Source organism: Hyperolius riggenbachi, chromosome 8 (genome assembly GCF_040937935.1).
Source record: "Hyperolius riggenbachi isolate aHypRig1 chromosome 8, aHypRig1.pri, whole genome shotgun sequence".
Lineage (NCBI taxonomy): Eukaryota > Metazoa > Chordata > Amphibia > Anura > Hyperoliidae > Hyperolius > Hyperolius riggenbachi.
The window spans coordinates 195,370,142-195,397,003 of record NC_090653.1 but is presented as its reverse complement, the minus strand read 5'-3'; the positions used below and the strand labels follow the sequence as shown (position 1 = coordinate 195,397,003).

Genomic DNA, 26,862 nt, shown 5'->3' with positions numbered 1-26,862 from the left:
CAGGTCACTATCAATAATATCCTGTTGGATAGCTTTATCAAAAAGATGATCAATTCTTCTAATAATATTAGCTAAAGGATCACCACCAAGTTTTAGATAGACCTCTTGTTGGGCCAATTGATTCAATATTTCCTCTTGATAGTATGATGTATCAAGTACCACCACTGCACCGCCTTTGTCGACTGCGCAGATGGTGATGGCATCATTTTGTTGTAAGGCTGTCAATGCCTCTCTTTCCTGTTTACTCATATTGAAGTTGACCTGAGTTCGTTTTTGTTTAAAATCTTGCTCCACTTTCTTAAGATCATCCATAACATTCTTGGAAAACAGTTCCACAACAGGATACATGCCTGGCAAAAGTCATCAGGCTCACGCCGTAGACGCTTCCCTGGAAGTAAACCACACAAGCCCAAGAAGCCGGGTCAACCCAGCGATGGTTTCCCTGCGTCTGGTGCTGATGGGTCCTCTAGTGAGGGTCAATCATCCTCTAGAGAGGTCAATCATCCTCACCCTACACAACGAAAAAACGACGAGGGGGCAGGAGGGTCCGACGGAAATACCAACAACAACAGAGACGCGCAGCAACTTTCCAAGAGAGTGTTGAGACAACGCAAGAATTAGTGGTTAACATCTCTTCATACTCGCTTACTGATATCAAGATATGAACCCTTAGTCATGGACTATCCTACTGTCCCACAAGATTACCTGACTTTTTTCAACTTGAACAGGAGTGTTTTTGATTTTTTAGATCTCTTAAATTGAAAGTATTTTTTTCTAATAATCCAATGCCGAATAGATTCACCCCATGTGATGATGACTCTTGACATCTTCGAGATTTTGGTCTTAGGAACAAGAATTTGTTCATGCCACCGAGTAATCCTGTTGTGGAACTGTTTTCCAAGAATGTTATGGATGATCTTAAGAAAGTGGAGCAAGATTTTAAACAAAAACGAACTCAGGTCAACTTCAATATGAGTAAACAGGAAAGAGAGGCATTGACAGCCTTACAACAAAATGATGCCATCACCATCTGCGCAGCCAGCAAAGGCGGCGCAATGGTGGTACTTGATACATCATACAATCAAGAGGAAATATTGAATCAATTGGCCCAACAAGAGATCTATCTAAAACTTGGTGGTGATCCTTTAGCTAATATTATTAGAAGAATTGATCATCTTCTTGATAAAGCTATCCAACAGGATATTATTGATAGTGACCTGAGAAGATTTCCTAAAAAAGAGTATCCAGCTACTCCTACTTTCTATATTCTTCCTAAGATTCACAACCATCCACGCCAGCCACCGGGGCGACCCATTGTGGCCGGCGTGGATTCTATGTTTGTCCCATTAGCAGTTTTTTTGGATAGACTTCTTCAGCCTTTAGTAATTGGGCTGGATTCATATTTGAGGGATACCTCTATGTTCCTTAGTAAACTTAGCTCTTTAGATGTTGGGGATGAGGATGTTCTTCTTGTTACGTTGGATGTTTAGAGCCTCTACACCTCCATCCCACATGATGGGGGTGTAGAGGCTGTCGATTGGTTTTTGTTAACACATTGTGATTTACAGACTCCACATAGGAAGTTTGCGGTTTAACTATTACGCATTATTCTGGAAGAGAATTACTTCTTCTTTTGGTGGTAATTTTTATAGACAGCTGAGAGAAATGGCAATGGGCTCCAACGTGGCCCCCTCCTACGCCAATCTTTTTTATGGGCCTTTATGAGCAGGCGTTTGTGTACCAAAGTCTGTACTTCCGCCGACATGTTTTATGTTGGTGGCGATACATTGACGATGTATTTTGCGTGTGGAGGGGGCCACGTTTGGAGCTCGATCTATTCATATGTGAGTTGAGTAATAAGTGTCCATCTATTAGACTAACTGCCCACTTAGACTTGGAACGTGTTCTGTTTTTAGATACCATGGTGATCCGTCACGGAAACCATAGTATCACAGACCTTTATGTTAAATCAACTGACCGTAATTCCCTCTTAGAATTTTCTAGTTTCCAACCCCGATCAGTGAGAGAACATATTCCCCGGGGACAATTTGCGAGAGTTTCAAAGATAGTTTCAGATCCGATTATTCGTGACCAGGAGACTGTTTTTAAATTTAGACAACAAGGTTATCCTGACCACACTTTCAAGGAACGGGACAGTAGACCTAGACGCCAGCAGGGCCTTAGACTCCCCTTTGTTTCCACCTATAATGCCTGCAGCGCTCAGCTGGGGTTCATTATACGGAAACACTGGGGCCTCTTACGCCAGTCCTTCCCACAAGTTCATGAGTTTAGATATCCTCCACTTCTGTCCTTCAAAAGACCTCCCACGATTAGAGATAAAGTGGGATGAGACAAATATGGGACAACCCCTGCAACGACTGACTTGGCGAGTAAATTTGGCACTTATCCATGCCTAAGTTGCCATGCTTGTAGCCACATTGTGAAGGGTGATAGCTTTAATCACCCATCTTTGGGAACTGAGTTTAAGATCCGTGGACGCTATTCTTGCGATTCAACATATGTAGTATATCTCATAAAATGCCCTTGTGGCTTAGCTTATGTCGGTATGATGACACAACCTTTACGTGTGCGTCTTTCATCACACAAGTGTGCGATACGTGGCCAGAATCGGGAACAAGCTGTGTCGTCCCATTTTGTCGAGTTACGACATTCAGTGTCACAACTTAGGATTCAAGTCATAGACAGCGTACCTAGGAGGTTACGTGGTGGAGGTAGATTGAAAGCATTGTTAAAATGTGAAGCAGGATGGATTAGACGTTTAGGAGCTGTAGGTCGAGGAGGTTTAAATAGGGAGTACGATTCTTCCTTTTGTATTTGAGATAAGTTGGGTCTGGGTGGCAATCGGGGCCAGTGTAGCTTAGGCTGACTGGCTGAGTTTTTTTCCGCACTTTTAGGGATAATTTATGGGAAGCATCTAGTATTTATATATTGAGATGACATTTTTTCTTAAGGTTATTCCTGTATTTTTCTATATCTTTCATGTGATTAGTTGCTCTTGACGTGTATGTATGAGGAGTGACCATTCTGAGCTTTTCAATATTGCTAATTTTTATATGCTTTTTGCGTTTTTTTAATGCCTTTTGTTTTTTTGTCGGTATTCATGCAGATGTTTTTACGCGTTACTTTCATGTTTTTACGCGTCTGAATACAATTTATGCGTACAGTTTTACGCGTTTACGCGGTCTTCTAATCGGTATTCATGCAGATGGCTTTATGCGTTACTTTCATGTTTTTACGCGTCTGAATACAATCTATGCGTACATTTTTACGCACCACGTGACTTTTTACGCGTACACGGCAGTTCCCCATCAGGTCCGTTTTTTTCCTATTGGGTGTGGTTTAGCAGCCGTTTTTTTCTGTGGGAGTGTTGTTTGACAGTGATGTCACTTGTGGGATGTACTTCCTGTGTACTGAAGTTCCCCATCAGGTCCTCTGCTTTTTGATCTGCTCTGATTGGTCACTTCTCAAGTCCTATTTGTGGATTGGTTAACATTTGAATGTGTAGCCATATAAAAGGAGGTATGTGAGTACTGTTTGTCATTATGAGCTTGCAACTTGAAGAAGAAGCATGTCGCTTCGAAACAGCGGGCTGTAGTTGCCTTCAGCTCAATTTTGTTATGTGATTTTATTGCTCAAATAAAAGAGCTATCTTTTTCACTTCAGCGGTGCTGCTGATACTTCTTTTTTACCTTTATAAAGTGTCATAAATCATCTCAATTTAATAATGCCTTTGATAAACAAGCCTTTTAACTATAGTCATGAGCTACTAAATTTACCTTACAAATTATAGATCAAATTCTTATGTCATTGGTGCAATCGTTTTTTGCAACAATTCAGATTTATTTAGTCAAAATTAGACCAAATCACTTTATTTCACAGTAAACCCACTAAGCATAACCTCCTGACTAAACCTATAACTTAAAAAATCTCCTTTTAACAACTTTTGTGTAAAAAACAAAACAAAAAAAAAAACGATTGTTACAATATCTGTTTTTCGTCTATATACTCAAGCAATCACATCTTACTTATGAATGCTGACCCTTATCACAATATCCTCATCAATCATCTAATATAGAAACAGATATGTTTATCATCAAGCTATGATGATTAACACTCCTATGCAATATTATTATAAGCTCATTTTAATTAATTAAAAAAATGTTTTAATATCAATTATAACATTCATGACTATATTTTATGCTTTTTATCAATACTCAAATGAAAATATAGGAAAACAACTCTGAAACTTGAATAAACTTTTCATAACATATATAGCTTGCAATGCAAATACATTTAAGTGACCTTATGCAATGATTTCACTCTCCAATTTAAGTTTAAACAAAGGATAGCTGTAACATGAGACATGCTGCTGCAAAGAGATCATGCCATTTTGGTAACCAATTCATAAAACATCAATTTTAAATACCCAGAAACATTTGTATTTCTTCTGGCTTTCAAGGTTGCAGGCTGCTCTTCTATTAAACCACTATTACAGATATATGTCCTTTTTATATAAACTGTCACTTATTCATGGTCTATACATTTTCTTTTACACAAGTGGCCAATTAGACTAAATATAAAACCCTTAATTTACTTATAGAAGCTAGTATGCTAAGTCTGCTTCTATGATCCAATTACAACTTCCATTTAACACGTTTTCCCATGTTTAGCTTGCAACTCTGTAACCAAGAATGTCTCAATTTTTAAATAAACACAACCACTGGCAAAGTCTGCATACTGTCTGCCACTAAAAATACTTTCTACATAGGAACAATAATAACATTCCTTTTGCATGCTGTTCATTTTAGCAAACTTTAAGTAACTATTTCCCTTATTAACCGACAAATAATAATCTTGACTAACTTTGATAATTTTGGATAACTTTGGATAATTTTGGATAACGCAATCTCTCTTTATCTTAAACTTTTAGCCAATTCAACAGAAAATAAAACATAATAACCTATGCAGATGGACTCTTGCTTACATCCACATCTTATGGAGGTCAATTATTCGCCTCTGGTCTGGTCTCCTGGCCCTTCTCAACTTCACGTTCAACGCAAAAATAGTTTCACAAGTACACAGCTTTCTCTTAATTCTTCTCTCCTCGTTCCCCCGTTTTGAAACGATTTTGCTTAGGTAATCAAAAATTGCTGATGTTGCTGCAGTGATCTTTGTGAATCAAAACATTTAAGACTGGCTAGCCACCAAATGTTAAATGGGGGATTTTTGTTTGTTTAAAAACAGAAATCTTTGGAGACCACAATGAATCATTTAAAAGATGTGGTTGTTTAATTAAGCATTATTGATTTCCATAAATATGTGCAGCGGACCAACTTGTTGTGACACCTCCATGGCTTGCAGGCAGGCTTCCTGCCACCTCCTCTCCTCCTGCTACATCCTCTTCGCTGTCGTCCTCCTCCTCCACCTTGGCTGAGTGGCAGTTCAACTCTACTGGTGCTGCGATTTTCCTCTTCCTCTCCTCTCCCCATCTCCCCAGGGCCTATGCTGAATGCCAGGTACGACGGTGTCAGGCCATCTTAGACATGTCTTGCCTCAAAGCAGAGAGTCACACTGGACCAGCTCTCCTAGCTGCTCTTAACAAACAGGTGGATTAGTGGCTGACCCCGCACCAGCTGGAGATCGGCAACGTGGTGTGTGACAATGGCAGCAATCTCCTTTCCGCTTTGAATTTGGGAAAACTGACACCTACCCTGCATGGCACATGTGCTCAATCTAGTCATTCAAAGATTTGTGTCAAAGTACTCAGGCTTAGAGGACATCCTGAAGCAGGCCAAGAAGTTGTGTGGGGATTTCAGGCGGCCATGGCACGCTTTGCGGACATTCAGCGGAGAAACAACTTGCCGTTGAGATGCTTGATATGTGATAGACCGACTCACTGGAATTCGACCCTGGTCATGTTCTCTCGCCTGCTAGAACAGGAGAAATACGTCGCCTAGTACCTGTACAATTACATAAGAATTACACAATCTGGGGAGATGGGGATTTTGTGGCCCAACAACTGGACACTGATGCGAAATGCATGCAGGCTCATGCCATTTGAGGAGGTGACCAACCTGGTGAGTCGCAGTGAAGGCACCATCAGCTGTGGAGGAGCATGAAGAGGAACAGTTATGGCAGGAACAGTTGTGGGAGCAATTTTCCTCAACACCTGCGGCAGCACAGAGGGGAGAGGAGGAGGAAAAGTCGTGTGGGGAAGAGGAGTCAGACTCGGATGATGAGGAAGGTGTTTCTTTGGATGAGGAGGAGGCGGCGGCAGAAGAACAACCGCAGCAGGCATCGCAGGGGGCTTGTGCTGCTCGACTTTCCCGTGGTATTGTTCGTGGCTGGGGGGAGGAGGAGGACTTACCTGACATCACTGAGGAAGAGCAAGAGGAGATGGATAGTACGTCTGGATCCGACTTTGTGCAGATGGCGTCTTTCATGCTGTCCAGCCTGTTTAGGGACCCCCGTATAAAAAAAACTCAAGGGGAATGAGCTGTACTGGGTGGCCATGCTACTAGACTCTCGATAGAGACACAAAGTGGCAGACATGTTACCAACTCACCAGAAGGCAGAAAGGATGCAGCACATGCAGAACAAGCTGGCAAGTATGCTTTACAATGCGTTTAAGGGTGATGTCACAGCACAATGCAATAAAGGTACCACTGCCAGTAATCCTCCTCCCATGTCCACACAGGCAAGGACAGGACGCTCCAGCGATCTCATGGTGATGTCGGACATGCAGACATTCTTTAGTCCAATGCCTCGCCTTAGCGCTTCCGGATCCACCCTCCACCAATGCCTGGACTAGCAGGTAGCCAACTACCTGGCCTTAAGTGGGGATGTAGACACTGTTAGCAGCGATGAACCCTTGGACTACTGGGTGCGCAGGCTTGACCTGTGGCCAGAGCTGTCCCAATTTGCCATCCAACTTCTGTCTTGCCCTGCCTCAAGCGTCCTGTCAGAAAGGACCTTCAGCGCAGTTGAAGTCATTGTCACTGAGAAGAGAAGTCGCCTAAGTCACAAAAGTGTTCAGTACCTCACCTTTATCAAAATGAATGAGGCATGGATCCCGGAGGGCTACTGCCCGCCCAAAGACAGTCAGTCAGTCCCCACACACAGCATCTCTGCCTGCACGCCGGGTGACTGGCTGCCTGCCCCAAGACTAAGTCGCTCCCCACACAGCACCTCTGCCCACAGGCCGCTTGACTGCCTTCTCCGCCACCACCAACAGGGTCCAGGACACCAGGCAGATTCCTGAATTTGTAAGGCCGCTGCTAGCAGCGACCACTATATTTTTTTCTGGTGCGTGTACATGCCTGCCTAATTTTTCTGGCTGCACTGCAGCTGCAACAACAAAACAAAAGGCATGTACATGTGCCCATTCCCCTTCCTGATCATTACCTTGCTGCGGTGAAGGGGCTTGCGTACCACAATAAAGAAATGACCGCCGGCTATATGAGTGTCTCGGGGGTAGCACACCAAGATAATAAGGTCGTTGCTTCATTGTGGACAGACCAAATTTGATCAGCTGGACAGTCACTGTTGTTCTATCATTGAGCTAACACAGCCCGGCGACTATATGGGCTTGAAAACCGCCACAGCCTGCACTCTCGCCATGGTGCGAACCGGGTTCGCGAACCGAAAATCGGAGTTTCGGGCCATCTCTAATTAGTAGTAGTAGCTAGGTGTATTTGTGAGAGCTTGACAGAAGATTGTTAGTTTGAGTGATAGATTGTAGTGTAGTGTACTAGTAGTTGCTGTGTGGAGAGGGTTAGAGAGAGCTAGCCATTGGGTCACCCTCCATGGTGCTGCTGAGGAGGGTGCAAGATCTGGGGCATCTCAGCTGGTGGTGCCGCCACGTGGGTTGAAGGGGAGGTCTGTTCTACTTCCCTCTGCTACCTGTTCTGTCCAAGGCCAGTCTGCCGTTGCTGAGCCTCACAGCAAGTGGTCCCGCTCCTACCCTGGTCTGCAGCACCATCAATGCCAAGCAGTGCTGAAACTTGAATCCATGGACGAGAACAGGCAAACCGGATCTGTAATCCTTGCAGCCTTACAGGATCAGATTCGGCAGTGGATTTTCCCTCGAAAACTGGAGACAGGTGTAGCGGTGTCTGATAATGGTGCCAACATGCTGGCCGCTATTTCTGAAGGTGGCTACACTCACTTACCTTGCTTGGCCCACGTCTTCAACCTTGTAGTCCAGAAGTTCTTACACACTTTTGATGGGTTGAAGGATGCTGTGGCTTCAGCACAAAAAGTGTCAGCCCACATCCGTCACTCCGCAACCGCCACCGCGGCCTTGAAACTGCTGCAGCGCGGGTCGTTCGAGGCTTTAGCTCAGATTTTATATAGAGGAGTGAAAGCACCATACCCTTTAACTGCAAACATGAAGGTTGTAATTGAGGCCTGGAATGTGGTGCACTACTGGTATAAAGCCCCACCTAATAGAATATCTCCCAATACCCCTATCTGGAACAACCCAGAACTGGATCAATTTTACACTATCCCGGATCCGGTTGTCTGGGTGAGGGAAGGCATCTCTCAGTTATCACACAACATTTCTAATGGTACCCTAACTAACTTTGACACTCTTAAAGAAAACTTCTCGCTATCCAATAAATATTTATTTCGTTACCTGCAACTGAGACATGCATTCCATACGCAATATAGCACAGGCCGAGTTAGTCTACAAAGCTCTGAATTAGAAGATATCCTTTACAATGATAACCTTAAAAAAGCTCTCTCTACTTTAAAACAAAACATAATACTACTTACGGAACCTTACTCCCCTGTTTACAAACAACCATGGTCTGCCATTATTCCTACCATTGATGATGAAGAGTAAGAAAATGTTCTCATAAAACCATTTGAATATTTAATTACCTCAAAAGACAAATTAATCCAATTTAAATAATTCATAGGGCATATATGACACCCACTAGGCTTGCGAAATTCCACTCCTCGGGCTCTGCCAAGTGCTGGAGATGCGGGGTAGAATCTGCAAACTTCGATCATATCTTCTTATGCCCTAAGATAGCATCACAATATGTCCTAAAATAGCATCACAATAGGGGTAAGTATGTGCATACATTTCCCAATTAACTAAAATAAGGGTCCCTCCCTGAACTATTCCACTGTCTCCTTGGTGAGGTGACAGCCTTAGCTCCAACTAGAGCCCAGAGAGCATTAATATGTCTATTATTATTTTATTATAGGAAATGTATTCTATTGCAATGGAAACAACAAGTTCCCCCGACAATTTCATCCTGGAAAAATCTAATCAGCTCATCTTTACATTTATACAAAGCGGCATACATAGCCAGGGGATGTGCCACTAAAATCCAGAAGGTTTGGGGTACATGGAGTAAGAGTCATGACACACTGTCTTCAGAGTGAAATAGTAATCTAAAGGCTGACATGGTCTAACAGGTTCTCTCTATATAGTAAAAAAACGCAAAATATTATGCATGGTTCTCAATAACCAAATGTATTCTACAAGGCAAATATGAGCCTAATTGGTATAGTGTCTCTCGACTAACACTTGGAGGAGGGGATAGGGGGGAGAGGAATGCTGCATTATTGTAAATATAATTGTGAGCAATAAAAGTTGCATACAAACAATAGGACGCAGAGATTCTCTTATAGATGCTGAACCTATTTTCTGTATAGCAGAGAACATGCATGGTATACACACTGTAAGCTTCTTCTGAGTGTTTTTTAGTTTGTTTGGGTTTTTTTGTTATTGTTATCTCCAACTGTTTTAGGGGACTGTTAAATATGAATGTATGTTTATAAAACTGAAATAAAAAGAAACTTAAAAAAATAAATAAAAAAGAAACTGTTGCAGCGCCGCCATAGCCTGCTGCAGCACAGGCTTATTTCCAATTGTTCGACGCGGTGGAACTCCACCCTTCACATGCTGGAGAGGTTGTGGGAGCAGCGAATGGCCGTCAGGTTATACCTGTCTCAGACATCTTCCTCCAAAACAGGGCCACTGGACTACATTACTGGGGACCAGTGGCAGCTTATTGGACAGGTTTGTAAAGTCTTGGAGCCATTTGAGTAGGCAACAAAATTGGTCAGTGAGGAGCACTGCAGCATATCAGAAGTGCTCTCTATTGTTTTCATGCTGGACAAGGCTCTTGACCCCATGGAGTATTGGACAAAACAACTGGATACCTGGCCTGAACTCGCTCAGTATGCACTGGAGGTTCTTGCATGCCCCACTGCCAGTGTTCATTCTGAGCGAGTATTTAGTGCTGCAGGTGGGGTGGTTGCCGACCAATGGACCCGTCTGTCCACAGACAATGACAACATACTAACGTTCATTAAAATGAACGAGTCATGGATCAGTGATAATTACAAGGCCCCTCTCACTGATTCATGATGAAGATTAGACAGACTAAATTAAAATGTTGCTGTTTTTCAAGCCTCAAATGGTCTCCCTCTCAAACTCTGCTGCCTATCACTATCATCGCATATTTTTGCTTTTTAAGATCATAAAAATGCAGCTTTTGCAGCTGTCCTACGTTATATTCTATCCTAACCCTATGCTTTTGGCCTACAACTTCCGCTGCTGCTCCAAAAAAAATTATAATAACTGCTGTGAAACCACCTCTAGGTCCCATGGCCTATGACAACTCCTGCTGCTCCAAAAAAATTTGTAATGACTGCTGTGAAACCACCTCTAGGTCCAGTGGCGTAGCTAAGGAGCTTTGGGCCCTGATGCAAGTTTTACAATGGGCCCCCCTAAGCACTCTATACATAACAATTGATACGGCGCACCAAAACCTGCCAATGGCAACTACAGTGTCAGAGATGCAAGAAGGGGATGGGGAACAGTTTTTTAGTGATTACCACTATTCAAAGTATCAATAGAAGTGATTATTATGAGCACAGGACCAATAGAGAGATAATAATGTAGTTGAGGGATGGCCCTTCGGGGCCCCTCTGGCCCAAGGGCCCCGATGCGGTCGCTACCTCTGCACCCCCTATTGCTACGCCCCTGTTAGGTCCCATGGCCTACGACAACTCCTGCTGCTCCAAACAAAAATTAAAATGACTACTGTGGAACAACCTCTAGGTCCCATGGCCTACGACAACTCCTGCTTCTCCAAACAAAAATTATAATGACTGCTGTGAAACCACCTCTAGGTCCCATGGCCTACGACAACTTCTGCTGCTCCAAACAAAAATTGTAATGACTGCTCTGGAACAACCTCTAGGTCCCATGGCCTACGACAACTCCTGCTGCTCCAAAAAAAAAATTATAATGACTGCTGTGAAACCACCTCTAGGTCCCATGGCCTACGACAACTTCTGCTGCTCCAAACAAAAATTGAATGACTACCGTGGAACCACCTCTAGGTCCCATGGCCTACGACAACTCCTGCTGCTCCAAACAAAAATTGTAATGACTGCTGTGGAACAACCTCTTGGTCCCATGGCCTACGACAACTCCTGCTGCTCCAGAAAAAAATTGTAATGACTGCTGTGTAACCACCTCTAGGTCCCATGGCCTACGACAACTCCTGCTGCTCCAAACAAAAATTGTAATGACTGCCATGGAACCACCTCTAGGTCCCAAGGCCTACGACAACTCCTGCTGCTCCAAAAAAAAAATTATGACTGCTGTGAAACCACCTCTAGGTCCCATGGCCTACGACAACTTCTACTGCTCCAAACAAAAATTGAGTGACTACCGTGGAACCACCTCTAGGTCCCATGGCCTACGACAACTCCTGCTGCTCCAAACAAAAATTGTAATGACTGCTGTGGAACAACCTCTTGGTCCCATGGCCTACGACAACTCCTGCTGCTCCAGAAAAAAATTGTAATGACTGCTGTGGAACCACCTCTAGGTCCCATGGCCTACGACAACTCCTGCTGCTCCAAACTAAAATTGTAATGACTGCCATGGAACCACCTCTAGGTCCCATGGCCTACGACAACTCCTGCTGCTCCAAAAAAAATTGTAATGACTGCTTTGGAACTACCTCTAGGTCCCATGGCCTACTACAACTCCTGCTACTACAAAAAAAAATTGTGATGACCGCCGTGAAACCACTTCTAGGTCCCATGGCCTACGACAACTCCTGCTGCTCCAAAAAAAATCAGGATTGTGATTCAGCCACCACTAAAGCCAAAGTTATCCGCAGGACTGCCAGGGAACTGGTATTTGTTTAAAAGGAAACATCCATTAGGTTCCCTTCACATTGTGGAAATTGTTCCGCCGGACTGCGGAATTCCGCTGAATACCGCGGGAAACCGCCGGAATGTAGCGGTAGTGGAATGTCGTTATAGCGGAAGGCGGAATTACTGCAATATCGGAAATCGCCTCTTCCGATCATCCCTAGTCACCACCAAGTCCGCTGCACAGCCACGTACTCCATGTTTGCCAGCGGTCACCAGGTTTACCCTATGTGCCGTATAAGTAATACACCTGCCCTGACCGTGCTTTACAGACCAGGCATCCGTGGTCAGATGGACCCTTGACCCAATGCTTTGCGCCAGAGATGACACCACTTGCCTTTCAACATCACGGTAGTTTGGGTATCGCCTTTTTGGGAAAATAATTGCGGCCTGGTATCTTCCACTACAGTGTCCCAATAGCCACAAATTTTCTGAAGGCCTCTGAGTCCACCAGCTGTATGGTAACAGCTGGCGGGCCAACAGTTCCGCCAAGCCAGCTGTCAGACATCTAGCAAGGGGGTGACTGGTAGACATTGGCTTCTTACGCTCAAATATTTCATTAATGGACACCTGGCTGCTGTAGGCAGAGGAGCAGGAACTGCTCAAGGTGAGAGGCGGAGTGGAGGAGCGTGGCTGTGATGGTGCAAGGGCAGCAGAGGATAAAGTGGCTAAAGATGCTGCACCTGGAGGAGGAAGAGGAGGCGAAGGGTGGCTTTGCATTTGCGTGCTGCTTTTCATCATGTGCTCATCCCGTTGGTGTTTATGCTTCTTCATCAAGTGCCATTGTAAGGCTGATGTCCCTAAGTGGGTGTTGCTTTTTCCTCGACTCTAATTTTTGTTGGTAGAGATTACAGATACTGTAGCATTGCTGTAATCTAAGGCAAAACCACAAAAAAAGCTCTGGTATGACGGCATTTTGGTGGTGATGGCAGCAGCTGAAGTTGGAGGGCGTGTTGGCTGTCTGTCCCTAGGTCCCTAGGTGGCGATACATGCCGCCGGACACTGCCATGAACTGTTTCCAACTAGCTCCCCCTGCTTCTTACAGCATCTCCTCTCTGACTCCCCCTCTGAACAGTCCCCCTGTTCTTGTCTTCCGGGATCCCACGTGACATCCATGCCATGATCATCATCATCATCATCCACAGCTTTGCTTGTATCAGACACCTCCAAAACTGCACCAACAACAGGTACTTCATCATCATCTTCACACCTTATGTCCACAGTGACGCCTAACTCAGACATATGATGTGGTGTTGTAACATCCTTAGTGCCTTCATCTTGGAACAATAATAATTGTGGATCAGTAAAATCAGCACAAACATGTGTGAATAGCTCCTGCGACATCTCAACTGGATCGGCTGTGGTGCTAGTAGCAGCGATGGTGGCTGCCGGCTGAGTGTTAAGTAGTTGTGGGGTGCCAGAATCAGACCAGGAGGGGGAAGATATTTCACTGTTCCATGCAGAAGCAGAGGATGATAAGGTGTTCTGTGTTAAATAGTCAACTATGCCCTCACAATTTTGGGGGTTGAGGGTACATGCCTGCTGTACACTGTACTTTGGTTGAGGGCCACACGAAATCACGCCAGCACGACCTCGAAAAGACCTGTGGGGTGGCCTGCCTCTGCCTGTTATTTTTTCCATATGAGGGGGAGGGGAGGGTATGTGCAGTAGTACTAACAATATTCAATAGTGGTAGACAGTGTGTGTAATCACAAAGAGGCACACAACCAGTGTCAAATACTGTGTGTGTGTGTGTGTGTGTGCGTGCGTGCGTGCGTGCGTGCGTGCGTGCGTGTGTGTGTGTGTACTTTAAAGCGAATGTAACCCCAGATTTAAAAAAAAAAGGCAGATACTCACCTAAGGAGAAGGAAATTTGCAATAATTCAGTTATAAATGAACATTTGTGGTTACCCACAATGCACACCTACTAAATATGCAAATGATCCCTTTTTGCCCTTGGTAAGCCAAGCAAGCATCCAGAACCACTGGTTTATAGCAAGCCTATAGCTTTAAGTTTTACACAGCCATATCAAACCCACATGTAGACAGCCTGTTTCGGACTTTTGGTCCTCATCAGTACATGGTAGGGATTGATAAGGCTGTATGAAATAGGGCTTGGTCGAGTACAACAGAGTAACCAAGCAGGGTGACCCAAACTACTAGGAATGTATAGGGGGATAAAAGGAACCAAAAAGCCCTCCTACTAAAAAAGCAAAGCTTGGTGTAATTGCCTTCTTAAAACAGAAGGAAATTTGCAATAATTCAGTTATAAATGAACATTTGTGGTTACCCACAATGCACACCTACTAAATATGCAAATTATCCCTTTTTGCCCTTGGTAAATTGCCTTCTTAAAACAGAAGGAAATTTGCAATAATTCAGTTATAAATGAACATTTGTGGTTACCCACAAATACCCCCTATACATTCCTAGTAGTTTGGGTCACCCTGAGCTGCTTGGTTACTCTGTTGTACTCGACCAAGCCCTATTGCATACAGCCTTATCAATCCCTACCATGTACTGATGAGGACCAAAAGTCCGAAACAGGCTGTCTACATGTGGGTTTGATATGGCTGTGTAAAACTTAAAGCTATAGGCTTGCTATAAACCAGCGGTTCTGGATGCTTGCTTGGCTTACCAAGGGCAAAAAGGGATAATTTGCATATTTAGTAGGTGTGCATTGTGGGTAACCACAAATGTTCATTTATAACTGAATTATTGCAAATTTCCTTCTGTTTTAAGAAGGCAATTACACCAAGCTTTGCTTTTTTAGTAGGAGGGCTTTTTGGTTCCTTTTATCCCCCTATACATTCCTAGTAGTTTGGGTCACCCTGAGCTGCTTGGTTACTCTGTTGTACTCGACCAAGCCCTATTTCATACAGCCTTATCAATCCCTACCATGTACTGATGAGGACCAAAAGTCCGAAACAGGCTGTCTACATGTGGGTTTGATATGGCTGTGTAAAATTTAAAGCTATAGGCTTGCTATAAACTAGCGGTTCTGGATGCTTGCTTGGCTTACCAAGGGCAAAAAGGGATAATTTGCATATTTAGTAGGTGTGCATTGTGGGTAACCACAAATGTTCATTTATAACTGAATTATTGCAAATTTCCTTCTGTTTTAAGAAGGCAATTACACCAAGCTTCACCTAAGGAGAGGGAAGGCTCGGTCCTAATGAGCCTTCCCTCTCCTCTCCCGGTGCCTTCCGTGCTGCGCTGTCTCCCCCGTTCGCATCCGCAACCGCAGGGACTTTGGAAGTCTTCGGGAGCCGAGTCCTCCCGAAGACAGGCGGCGCACACGCGAGTGCATCATAGAGGGCGTGCACAGTGGAAAGTTGCCCGTCTTCGGGAGCACTCGGGCTCCCGAAGCATTTCCGAAGCCTCCCTTCGGCCGGGAGACAGCGGTATTTGACCGAAACGGTCGAATACCGCTACGGTGGAGCCAGGACAACAGCGGGCACCAGGAGAGGAGAGGGAATGCTCTATGGGACCCAGAGCCTCCCTCTCCTTAGGTGAGTATCTGACTTTTTTTTTTTTAAAACGGGTTCCTATTAGCTTTAACACACACAAAGAGATATCCTATAGTACTTTCAATCACAAATACAGTTGTAAACTAAGCACTGCTTATGATACACAGTGTGCTGGCTTGCTTGCAATAGTTAGAAGAGTATAGTACAACTACAAGGGCCAGCAACTGACTGTGGCCTGTATGCAGTGTGTAATCCACAGATATCAATAACAGGGCCATTTATATGGATACACCTTAATAAAATGGGAATGGTTGGTGATATTAACTTCCTGTTTGTGGCACATTAGTATATGTGAGGGAGAAAACTTTTCAAGATGGGTGGTGACCATGGTGGCCATTTTGTAGTCGGCCATTTTGAATCCAACTTTTGTTTTCTCAATAGGAAGAGGGTCATGTGACACATCTAACTTATTGAGAATTTCACAATAAAAACAATGGTTTGCTTGGTTTTAATGTAACTTTGTTGTTTTATGAGTTATTTACAAGTTTCTCTTTGTTTACAGCCATTGATATGTCGCCAAGGTTAACACGTGAGGAGCGGATAGAAATGTCTGTGTTGATGTCTGGTGAATGCAGTAACCCGGTCATTGCAGCAGATTTCAATGCCTTACAAGACCACCCATCTCCCATGCTACAGTTACCAAACTGCATGCTAAGTGTAACGATCGGTGTAGCAACACAGATGTCTGATTATGTGTGATCTGCAGAATCACCAATAATTCAGATGCTATACCTGATTATGTGGTGATCTGCAGAATCACCAATAATGCAAGTATAGCTAACAGGATAATGCAATAGTGTATAGTGCTTGGTGCAACAGTAATATAATAGTATAACTAGGCCTCACCAGAGGAGCTGGTAGGCCCAATAAGAACACAGTAACTGACTAGTTTGGCAGAACCTCACCAGAGGAGCTGGTGGGTACTATTATAACACTGTAACTGATTAGTTTGGCAGAACCTCACCAGAGGAGCTGGTGTGTACTATTATAACACAGTAACTGACTAGTTTGGTAGAACCTCACCAGAGGAGCTGGTGGATACTATTATAGCACAGTAACTGATTAGTTTGTCAGAACCTCACCAGAGGAGCTGGTGGGTACTATTATAACACAGTAAATGATTAGTTTAGCAGAACCTCACCAGAGGAGCTGGTGAGTACTATAATAAGAAGAACCCCTCACCAGTGGCAAGGGCCCACTGGTAAGTAGAGAGGTCAGACAGGCTTAGTTCGGCAACTGAGAGGCAGATACAGTACAGAATCAGTAGGCAAGAGAGTAGTAAGTATTCAGGCAGAAGTTCAGCAACTAGATCAGATAGGCAGAGGTACAGAATCAGTAAGCAAGAGCGGAGTCAGAGATTAGCCAGAGTCATAAACAGAATATCAAATATACAATAATACAATAATCCTAGTCTTGTGCGAAATCCCTGGTTTCCTCCAAGATCAAAGCACACCGGATACTAGTCTAAGGTCTGAGCGCTAACACATATGTATTCGCAACCGCAGACAGGTTGCGAGTGAACAGAGAAGGCTTAAGAAGCAGAGGAGACCTCATAGCCGCGCCCACCACAATCAACCAATCCACAATCCCCTCTGACATCAGCCGACCAGCGGGTCAGCTGACGCGCCTCCTTCCAGCATAAAGGTCCTGTCTACGTGCGCGGCCGCGCGAAACAGCAACCCTATGTGTCAATGACAATTCCGTCCTCGGCGTGCTAGATGCCGACAGAACGGAAAAAATCTCCGAACAGGGAACCGAGGCGGCTGCGGAGACACCCGGCGTGCCCGCAGCCGCAGATGGTACACTAAGTTTCCTGAAACTGGTTCAGTGTTGGATTTGCCAAAATGTGGACGCATGAAATCTGTCACTAATAAAGAAACATCAGTGGCTGTCCTAGCTTCATTCAGCAAGAGCCCACAGCATAGCACTCGTCACTGGAGAGTGGCATTAGTAGAACATCCCTTCGGCGGATATTAGCTACTCACAAATGGCACCTTTACAAACTCCAGCTACTGCAGCATCTCAACGAGGATGACCCAGATCGGCGCACTGAGTTTGCAGAATGGGCAAAACAAAAATTGGAACAGGACCCTCAGTTTACGCAGAAGATTTTGTTCAGTGATGAGGCAAACTTTTATGTGAATGGTGAACGATGCACAGTGACTTTATCTGCAGCAAGAGGATGTTGTAGGTTTTTGGTGCTGGTCTGTGGGTTGACTCTGACTGTTTTCACCATTCATCGATTCTGTTTATCCGAGATTTTTCTTGGTCTGCCACTTCGAGCCTTAACTTGAACTGAGCCTGTGGTCTTCCATTTCCTCAATATCTTCCTAACTGTGGAAACAGACAGCTGAAATCTCTGTGACAGCTCTCTGTATCCTTCCCCTAAACCATGATGATGAACAAACTTTGTCTTCAGGTAATTTGAGAGTTGTTTTGAGACCCCCATGTTGCTACTCTTCAGAGAAAATTGAAAGAGGAGGGAAACTTACAACTGACCCCCTTAAATACTCTTTATCATAATTGGATTCACCGGTGTATGTAGGTCAGGGGTCACTGAGCTTACTAAGCCAATTTGAGTTCCAATGATTAGTTCTAAAGGTTTTGGAATCAATAAAATGACTACAGTGCCCACATTTATGCACTTGCCTAATTTTTTTTTAAACAATTATTGAACACTTTCTGTAAATCCAATAAACTTCATTTCACTTCTGAAAGTATATCAGTGTGTGGGTCTCCTATATGATATATTTAACTGACATTTTTTATTGTAACAACCAACAATTTATACTGGAAAATCATGACGATTAACATGGTTGCCCAAACTTTCGCATCTCACTGTAGCATAGAAGTGTGCAAAACTCCTCAAGAGTCAAGATTATTAATGGTAGTGATAAGTGAATGTGGCCATTTTTGTTCTGTTTCATTTACAATAAAGTTTGGTAAAATGTCACATTTTCCCACAAATGAAAATATTGGCACTAAATACATGATCATAAGAAAACGTATTTTCACCAAATGCAATGGGGTCTTTTGGGCTACGAAATCACATTGTCACACATATGTATTTGTATTTGCAAATATTTAAGCACATTCATGCAAAAACACATTTTCAATAAAGTTATTGTTTTCCCATGTGTATATTGTGAAAGTTTCATAACATATTTTTTTTTTTGCAAAAATACAAATTTATATGTGAAAATTCCATATCATCCCCAATTATTAGATTGTCACAACAATTTTACAATACCTTAATGACATTGATTAGCACAACAATTTCTGTGCTTCCTTCTGATATTAAAATGTTTTTAGGATTTGGTTTACTATGCATGACAGTTTGCTTTTTTTTATTTATTCAGTTAGCCTAAGCAATAAATCAACTGTTGATTTGTCTCTAAGTTAGCCAATAAATGGCATCATCCTGATTCAAAACTTCTTGCTTTTACTGATGGCTAACACTGTACAACAACTGCTTCAGTTAGCCTATGAATGGATTTTTTTCTAATTCAAAATGTTCTGCTTTAAGTTCTGACCAACGTGGTGCACTACGTTAGCACTATTTTAAAATATAATACTGCAAATTGCATTACTCCTGTGGACTGACAGTTATTATTTTTTTCAGGTAATGGAGAAAATCGAAGAAAAGATGTTAGTTTATGCTTGGAAGACATCATGGAAAAGCTAAGGAACACTCTTCCCAGTCCAAGAGGTACAATCAGATGCCTATTATACATGTGATAATCTCTCTCTCTCTATGTATATATATATATATATATATATATATATATATATATATATATATATATATATATATATATATATATATATATTTTATGGTCAGATCCAGAAGTTGGCCATTTTGTGATCTGTTTGGCCGATGTGTGAAGTGGACAGATGTAGACCCTGTGTTTCTTGTATATATTTTATTGTGTATAGCATACTTGGGATGGCCACAAAGTGAAGTGGCAGGACCAACCTGGACAAGTCCCAAAGTGTTCTCCAGAGCGGCAGCCAGCCAACACAGGTGCAGACCGGAGACCCTGTTCCTTGATCCGACAGTGATTGGTGCCATGCAGCTGGTAGCAGCCCATCAGCATATTTCTAAAATCAGCTACAAATCTGGGGCTGGAAGCCTCTGATGGTCGCTGTGCCATGTCAGCAGCCATTATCCTCTACTGGATCTCTGCAAGCAGCATTTCCACAAAGCAGCTCAGCCTGCCTCTCTTTACTGGCTACTGTTACGGCCACAGTAGCCACTTTTTCTTACCTGGTACTGGCCACCTGCCCCACCGCATGTGAGGTGTCAGTACCCCTATCTAAATTTGCTGGTGTGATGATCCGCTCAGCTGGCTGCACTGGCAGACAGCTGTTTGACCATTCCTCTAGTCTGTGGGCTGCAGGTCTCTGGAAGAGAGACCTGTCTTTCCATTACAAGTTTCTGGTCTGTTCTGCTGCTGAGGAATTTGCATACACTCGTTATGCAAATCCCCTACCTGCCTCCTTTGATGACTGGCAGTATAAAGAGCTATGTTTCCCAGAGTCTTTTGCTGGTCATTCCTTCAGGGTTTGTAGTAAACACTCCTTGAGTGTCAGCCATGCTACTTCTTGTTAAAGTTAGCTTAGAGTAATTCATGGGACTGCACTAGGTAGTTTCCCTAGTGCAGTTAGGATTGCATATCTGTTTGTTTGTCTGTTGCGATTGTCCTGTCCCAGCGGTGGTCGACAGGAAATCGTTCTGTGTGTCTGGGTGCTAACCGGAACCGTGGTTGTTACTGAGAGCCCCTTCTGATCTGTTTTGCCTGGATCGCACTCGCCTTGCGCTAGTGCTGTGGATTCTTCTGATCTGTCTTGCCTGGATCGCACTCGCCTTGCGCTAGTGCTGTGGATCCTTCTGTTCTGTCTTCCTGGATCGCACTAGTCTCTAGCGCTAGCGCTGTGGATCCTTCTGATCTGTTTTCTTGTTCCTGAGTTTAGATCGCACTAGCCGCTAGCGTTAGCGGCTGTGGATCTTTCTGATCTGTGTTCCTGCTTGGATCACACTTGCTCTGGCAGAAGAGCAGTGGATCCTTTCTGCCTAGTTCTTGTTTCTTGTTCGTCTGTCTTGTCTGATATGGGCGCTTCCTGTAGGCTCGGTGAGGTAACTGTTAAGCAAGCGTTCACGTTCTTTGTTTCGTGTTTGTCTGTCGGTGGTTAGTTAGGCATGCTTGTCTCGGTTGTGCTTAACACGTGGAGACCGCGCATAAACGCGTTCGCTGTTGCGAATGAGTGTGGTGTTCGCGTTTAGTTAGCGTTTGTTATTTTCTTTATCATTCTCATTGTATTATTTGCTGTGCCTTTGCTCCTCTTGTGTTCTGTTCTAGTCTGTCTTGTGTCACTTCTGGCGATCGCCTTATCGCGTTCCTACTTTTGCTTCTGCTGATGTGTGTTCACCGTCGCAGGGTTGCGACTAGATTGGTGAACACACATTCTTCCTGTCCCTGTGCTCTTTCTCTTTATAGGCTGTTCAGCCCCGCATTGTCTTGATCTGTACAATCCCCATCTGGCATCTGTGGCTGTGCAGCGATTGTACTAGTCTGCACTCCACAGCGCCATCTGCCGGTGGGAATTGCCCTCTGCTGGTGCATTGCACCTAGCCTGGGTTCACCCAATTATACGCTTGTGGAAGGTTTTCGCTGTGTCAGTGCGCATCTCGTGCGCTGACCATGAAAACGATTCCGCAAACGTTACAGCTGGCCTGCCAGCTCTTGGAAATATATATCTCAGTCTGGGATCAGAAGCAGAATCAACTTTATTTGCAGAGTACAATGATTGTTCTACAATTCTGGGTACAATGATTGTACCGAGAAATTATTTGTGGTACACATAGTTACATAGTTACATAGTTAGATAGTTATTTTGGTTGAAAAAAGACATACGTCCATCGAGTTCAACCAGTATAAAGTACAACACCAGCCTGCTGCCTCACATATCCCTGTTGATCCAGAGGAAGGCGAAAAAACCCTTACAAGGCATGGTCCAATTAGCCCCTAAAGGGAAAAATTCCTTCCCGACTCCAGATGGCAATCAGATAAAATCCCTGGATCAACATCATTAGGCATTACCTAGTAATTGTAGCCATGGATGTCTTTCAACACAAGGAAAGCATCTAAGCCCCCTTTAAATGCAGGTATAGAGTTTGCCATAACGACTTCCTGTGGCAATGCATTCCACATCTTAATCACTCTAACTGTAAAGAACCCTTTCCTAAATAAATGGCTAAAACATTTTTCCTCCATGCGCAGATCATGTCCTCTAGTCTTTTGAGAAGGCCTAGGGACAAAAAGCTCATCCGCCAAGCTATTATATTGCCCTCTGATGTATTTATACATGTTAATTAGATCCCCTCTAAGGCGTCTTTTCTCTAGATTAAATAAACCCATTTTATCTAACCTTTCTTGATAAGTGAGACCTTCCATCCCACGTATCAATTTTGTTGCTCGTCTCTGCACCTGCTCTAAAACTGCAATATCTTTTTTGTAATGTGGTGCCCAGAACTGAATTCCATATTCCAGATGTGGCCTTACTAGAGAGTTAAACAGGGGCAATATTATGCTAGCATCTCGAGTTTTTATTTCCCTTTTAATGCACCCAAAAAGGTTGTTAGCTTTAGCTGCAGCTGCTTGGCATTGAGTACGATTATTTAACTTGTTGTCAATGAGTACTCCTAAGTCCTTCTCCAAGTTTGATGTCCCCAACTGTATCCCATTTATTTTGTATGGTGCTAGACCATTAGTACGTCCAAAATGCATGACTTTACATTTGTCAACATTGAATTTCATCTGCCATGTAAGTGCCCATATAGCCATCCTATCCAGATCCTGTTGCAATATGACACTATCTTCCTGAGAGTTGATGATTCTGCACAATTTTGTATCATCTGCAAAAATAGCAACATTGCTCACTACTGCATCTACTAGGTCATTAATAAATAAATTGAAGAGCACTGGATCCAGAACAGACCCCTGTGGGACCCCACTGCTAACAGTCTCCCATTTTGAGTACGATCCATTGACCACAACTCTTTGTTTTCTGTCCATTAGCCAGTTCCCTATCCATGAACACAGACTCTTCCCCAGTCCTTGCATCCTCAACTTTTGCACCAGACTTTTGTGGGGAATAGTGTTGAAGGCCTTTGCAAAGTCCAAGTATATCACATCTACAGCATTCCCAATATCCATATTAGCATTCACTACCTCAAAAAGCTGAGCATGTTAGTCAAACAGGACCTGTCTTTAGTAAACCCATGTTGATTCTGAAAAATAAGATTATTTTCTACTATGAAGTCATGTATAGTATCTCTTAGTAACCCCTCAAATAGTTTGCATACAACTGATGTTAAGCTTACAGGTCTATAATTTCCTGGATCTGATATTTTGCCCTTCTTAAATAATGGGAAAACGTTGGCTGTACGCCAATCCACTGGGACTCTGCCAGTTGCAAGACAGTCACAAAAGATAAGATAAAGGGGTTTATCTATAACTGAACTTAATTCCCTTAGGACCCGAGGATGCATGCCATCCGGGCCAGGTGCCTTATCTATTTTTAATTTATTTAGTCTTGCCATCACTTCTTCCTGCGTTAAGTATTTAATATTACAGTTAGAAGATTGAGACTCTTCCGCCTCTGTAGTTTGCAACAGTGCTGTTTCTTTTGTGAAGACAGAAGCAAAGAAAGCATTTAATAACTCTGCCTTACCTTGGTCATCCACCATTGAGTTCCCCCCCCCCCTTATCCTTTAGGAGTCCTATACAGTCAACCTTTCTTTTTTTAGAGTTAATGTACTTGTAAAACTTTTTGGGGTTAGATTTGATATCCTTAGCGATTTGTTTTTCAGCTTCAATCTTTGCCTGCCTAATTTCTTTTTGACAATTTTTATTCCACTCCTTATAATTGCTTAGTGCAGCCTCGGTCCCCTCCTGTTTTAAGACCTTATAGGCATTTTTTTTCCTCTTCATTTTATCTTTAACCTTTCTATTCATCCATAGAGGCCTTTTTTTATTCCTAGACATTTTGTTTCTATATGGGATATACATACTACAATATTGATTGAGTATAAGTTTAAAAGCTTGCCATTTCCCTTCAGTGTCTTCCCCTTGTAGTACATTATCCCAGTTCACCAAACTTAGTGCCTGCCTAATTTGATTGAACTTTGCTTTTCTAAAATTCATAGTTTTAGTGGTCCCGCTGCCCCGTGGCCTATCAGTCACCAGATCAAACGTTATCATGTTGTGATCACTATTTCCCAAATGTTCTTGAACTTGCACATTTGATACATTATCTGGTCTATTAGAAATGATCAGATCCAGTAACGCATTCCCCCTAGTTGGTTCAGTTACCATTTCTGTCAAGTAATTGTCCTGTAGTGCTGCCAGAAATCTGCTGCTTTTACCAGAATGGGTAGCCTCAATACTCCAGTCAATGTTTGGAAAGTTGAAGTCGCCCATAATTATGACCTCATTTTTACTTGCAGCTTTTTCAATCTGCTGTAGTAATCTCAGTTCTGCAGCTTCATTAATAAGAGGTGGCCTGTAGCATACCCCAATAAGCAATTGGCAACTTTTATTTCCACCATGAATATTTACCCAAACGGACTCCACATCTTCGCAATCTTCCTCCATCTCATCGTTGAGGACAGCTGTAAGAGAATTCTTAACAAAGAGACAAACCCCTCCACCTTTTTTCCCTGTTCTATCCCTCCTAAACACATTGTATCCTTTTAAATTAGCTATCCAGTCATGGCAGACATGGCAATTGGCAACAAAACAAACACACATTGGCAAACAAAAATAAAAAAAAAAGAACAACAATGGTAATCATTTACAGTATGAGAAGGATGCAGTTGCATAGGCAAAATTACACTTCAGAGTTCTTAAAGAGTGTGCTGCCCCCATACGGTGCGAGAGGACCGGGACAAGCACTGCTGCTGTTTAAGGGGTTGGATTTCTGTAGGAGGGTGGGCCTGGCAGGGGAGGGCTGGAGTTCAACAGGAGGACAGCCTGAAGGAAGAAGGTGCTCCTAGAGATGAGTGTAATGACTTAATTAAGATTTCGCGAAATTTCGCGTAATTAGTGTAATTACGATTATGGCCATAAGTACATAATCGTAATGAAGAAGGATTTCGCGAAATTCCGCGTAAGCTGGAGCGAAATTACGTTTGCCTTGCATGCAACCGTTTGTAAGCGTAGTTACATAACGTAATTTCGCGATAGTTCATATTACTGTAAGCGTTAATTTTCACGTCGTATTCGTGTTACGGAATGCTATTTCGCATATAAAATTCGCCATGTAGTGATATTTCACATCAAAATTCGCCATGCAGACAAAAATGCCTTTGGCAAAAATTCGCGAGCAACCCTGTTAACAAGTAATTACAAAATTCGCGAAATTACGAAGAAATGCGAAATTACGGTATGGTTTAACGCGAAATTACGTTATGGTTTAACGCGAAATTACGTTATGAACGAAACGCGAAATTACACGTTGAAAATTACGCTTACGGTATTTTCAATTACGATTTTAATGGCAATTACGCTACCATAATTTCGCATCGTAATAGCAAATTTCGCATGCGTAATTATAGTAACGCGTAATTTCGAAAATTTCGGCTCAACACTAGGTGCTCCTACACCTGGTGGCTCTAAAGGGGAATGACCTATAAAGGTGGCTAGATAGGAGGAGCTCAAAGAAGCAGTTTCCCTGTGGGAGGGGTCACGTGAGACCTTAGTAGCCCTTGATTTCATTCTCGCCATGTGAAGAAGATTGAAAGGTGGCAGGAATGATCAAATTATCTTTTCGTTAATCACTCTTGGAGTTTATACCTGCCACTTGCTGATGCACCTGCATACCAAACGATAATGGATGAGCAGAGGATGGATTGATTCTATGATGACGCTGTAGAAGCTGGATAGCAGGTCCCAAGGCATACCAAACTTCTTCAGTTTACACAGGAAGAATAACCTCTGCTGAACCCTCTTCTGAATTTTGGTAGTTGATACCCTGGAAACCTTGGTCTCATCAATGAGAACAGAATGAAGTGAAGAAGGGTGTGTCTGGAAGTCTATGATCAGCTCAACAGTTTTAGCCGCGTTTAGAATAAGCTCATTGTCCTTGCACCAGCTGCAGATTCTCTGCATCTCGCTGCAATAGGCGCTCACCCCATTGCTGTCAATGAAGCCATTGATAATTTTGTCATCTGCAAACTTGATAACCTTAAAGCGGGATTGTCACCATAAAAATCAAATTTCAGCAGCAACTGGTCTGAGTGAAGAAAGTGATAAAGATGCTAATCCTGCATTCAAAACTTTCAAAACTTTTTCTGCTGTTATGGTTTGGAGTTATCACATACCTTAGGAGCACTGGCACTGTAACCTCTTTAGCGGTATGCCCGACACTGTGTCGGGCATACCGCTTGCTGGCCTCAGGAGTCCTCCAAGCATAATTAATGTGATCCAATGGCTGCAAAACCTTTAGCTAGCACTAGGCTAGCTAGTACAAGTGTCCAGCTCCCCCCCCCCCGATTGCCTGTGATTTCCCCCCCCCCTCCCCGATCCCCCAGTTTATACATTACCCAGTCTGGCTCCAGCGATCGCACAGCCTCCCCGCACAGCTCCAGTCTCTCTATGGGGGGGGATCGGGATAGCGCCTGACGACATGACGTCGGCGATGTCATGTGTAATCCTCCCCATAGTGAAGACCGGTGCTGTGCAGGGAGGTTGCTCCGATTGCTGGATCCAGGCTGGGTAATGCATAAACGGGGGATCGACAGGGATCGGGGGGTGCCGGACACCTGTACTAGCTAGCTTAGTGCTAGCTAAAGGTTTTACAGCCATTTGTTCACATTAATTAACCCTGGGGACACAAACTAGCAAAACCTCCTGAGCGGCGTAATGCTCAGGAGGTTAATTACCATTTCCATCGGCTGGCGAAACAGTTGCATGCTGGAGGGGCTTTTTATCTATAATATGTTCCTCCTCTTCCCTTTATTTCCTCCTCCTTCTAATGACATAAGACAGTGCATTTCCTAGTATAGATCTCAGTGGGCGTACGAGAGGAATCGGCGCTGGAGACTTGGGCACAG

The 26,862-nt window shown here is 43.4% G+C and overlaps 1 protein-coding gene across 3 annotated transcripts in view; it reads left to right on the top strand.

Moving 5' to 3' along the window:
- DRP2 (dystrophin related protein 2) overlaps positions 1 to 26,862 on the top strand; it is a 697,048-nt gene that overhangs the window by 633,209 nt on the left and 36,977 nt on the right. For all 3 annotated transcript variants that reach the window (XM_068248074.1, XM_068248073.1, XM_068248072.1), the window contains one exon: positions 19,369 to 19,455. In XM_068248074.1, coding sequence (XP_068104175.1) covers positions 19,369 to 19,455 — 87 coding nt within the window. The remainder of the gene's footprint in view (positions 1 to 19,368; positions 19,456 to 26,862) is intronic.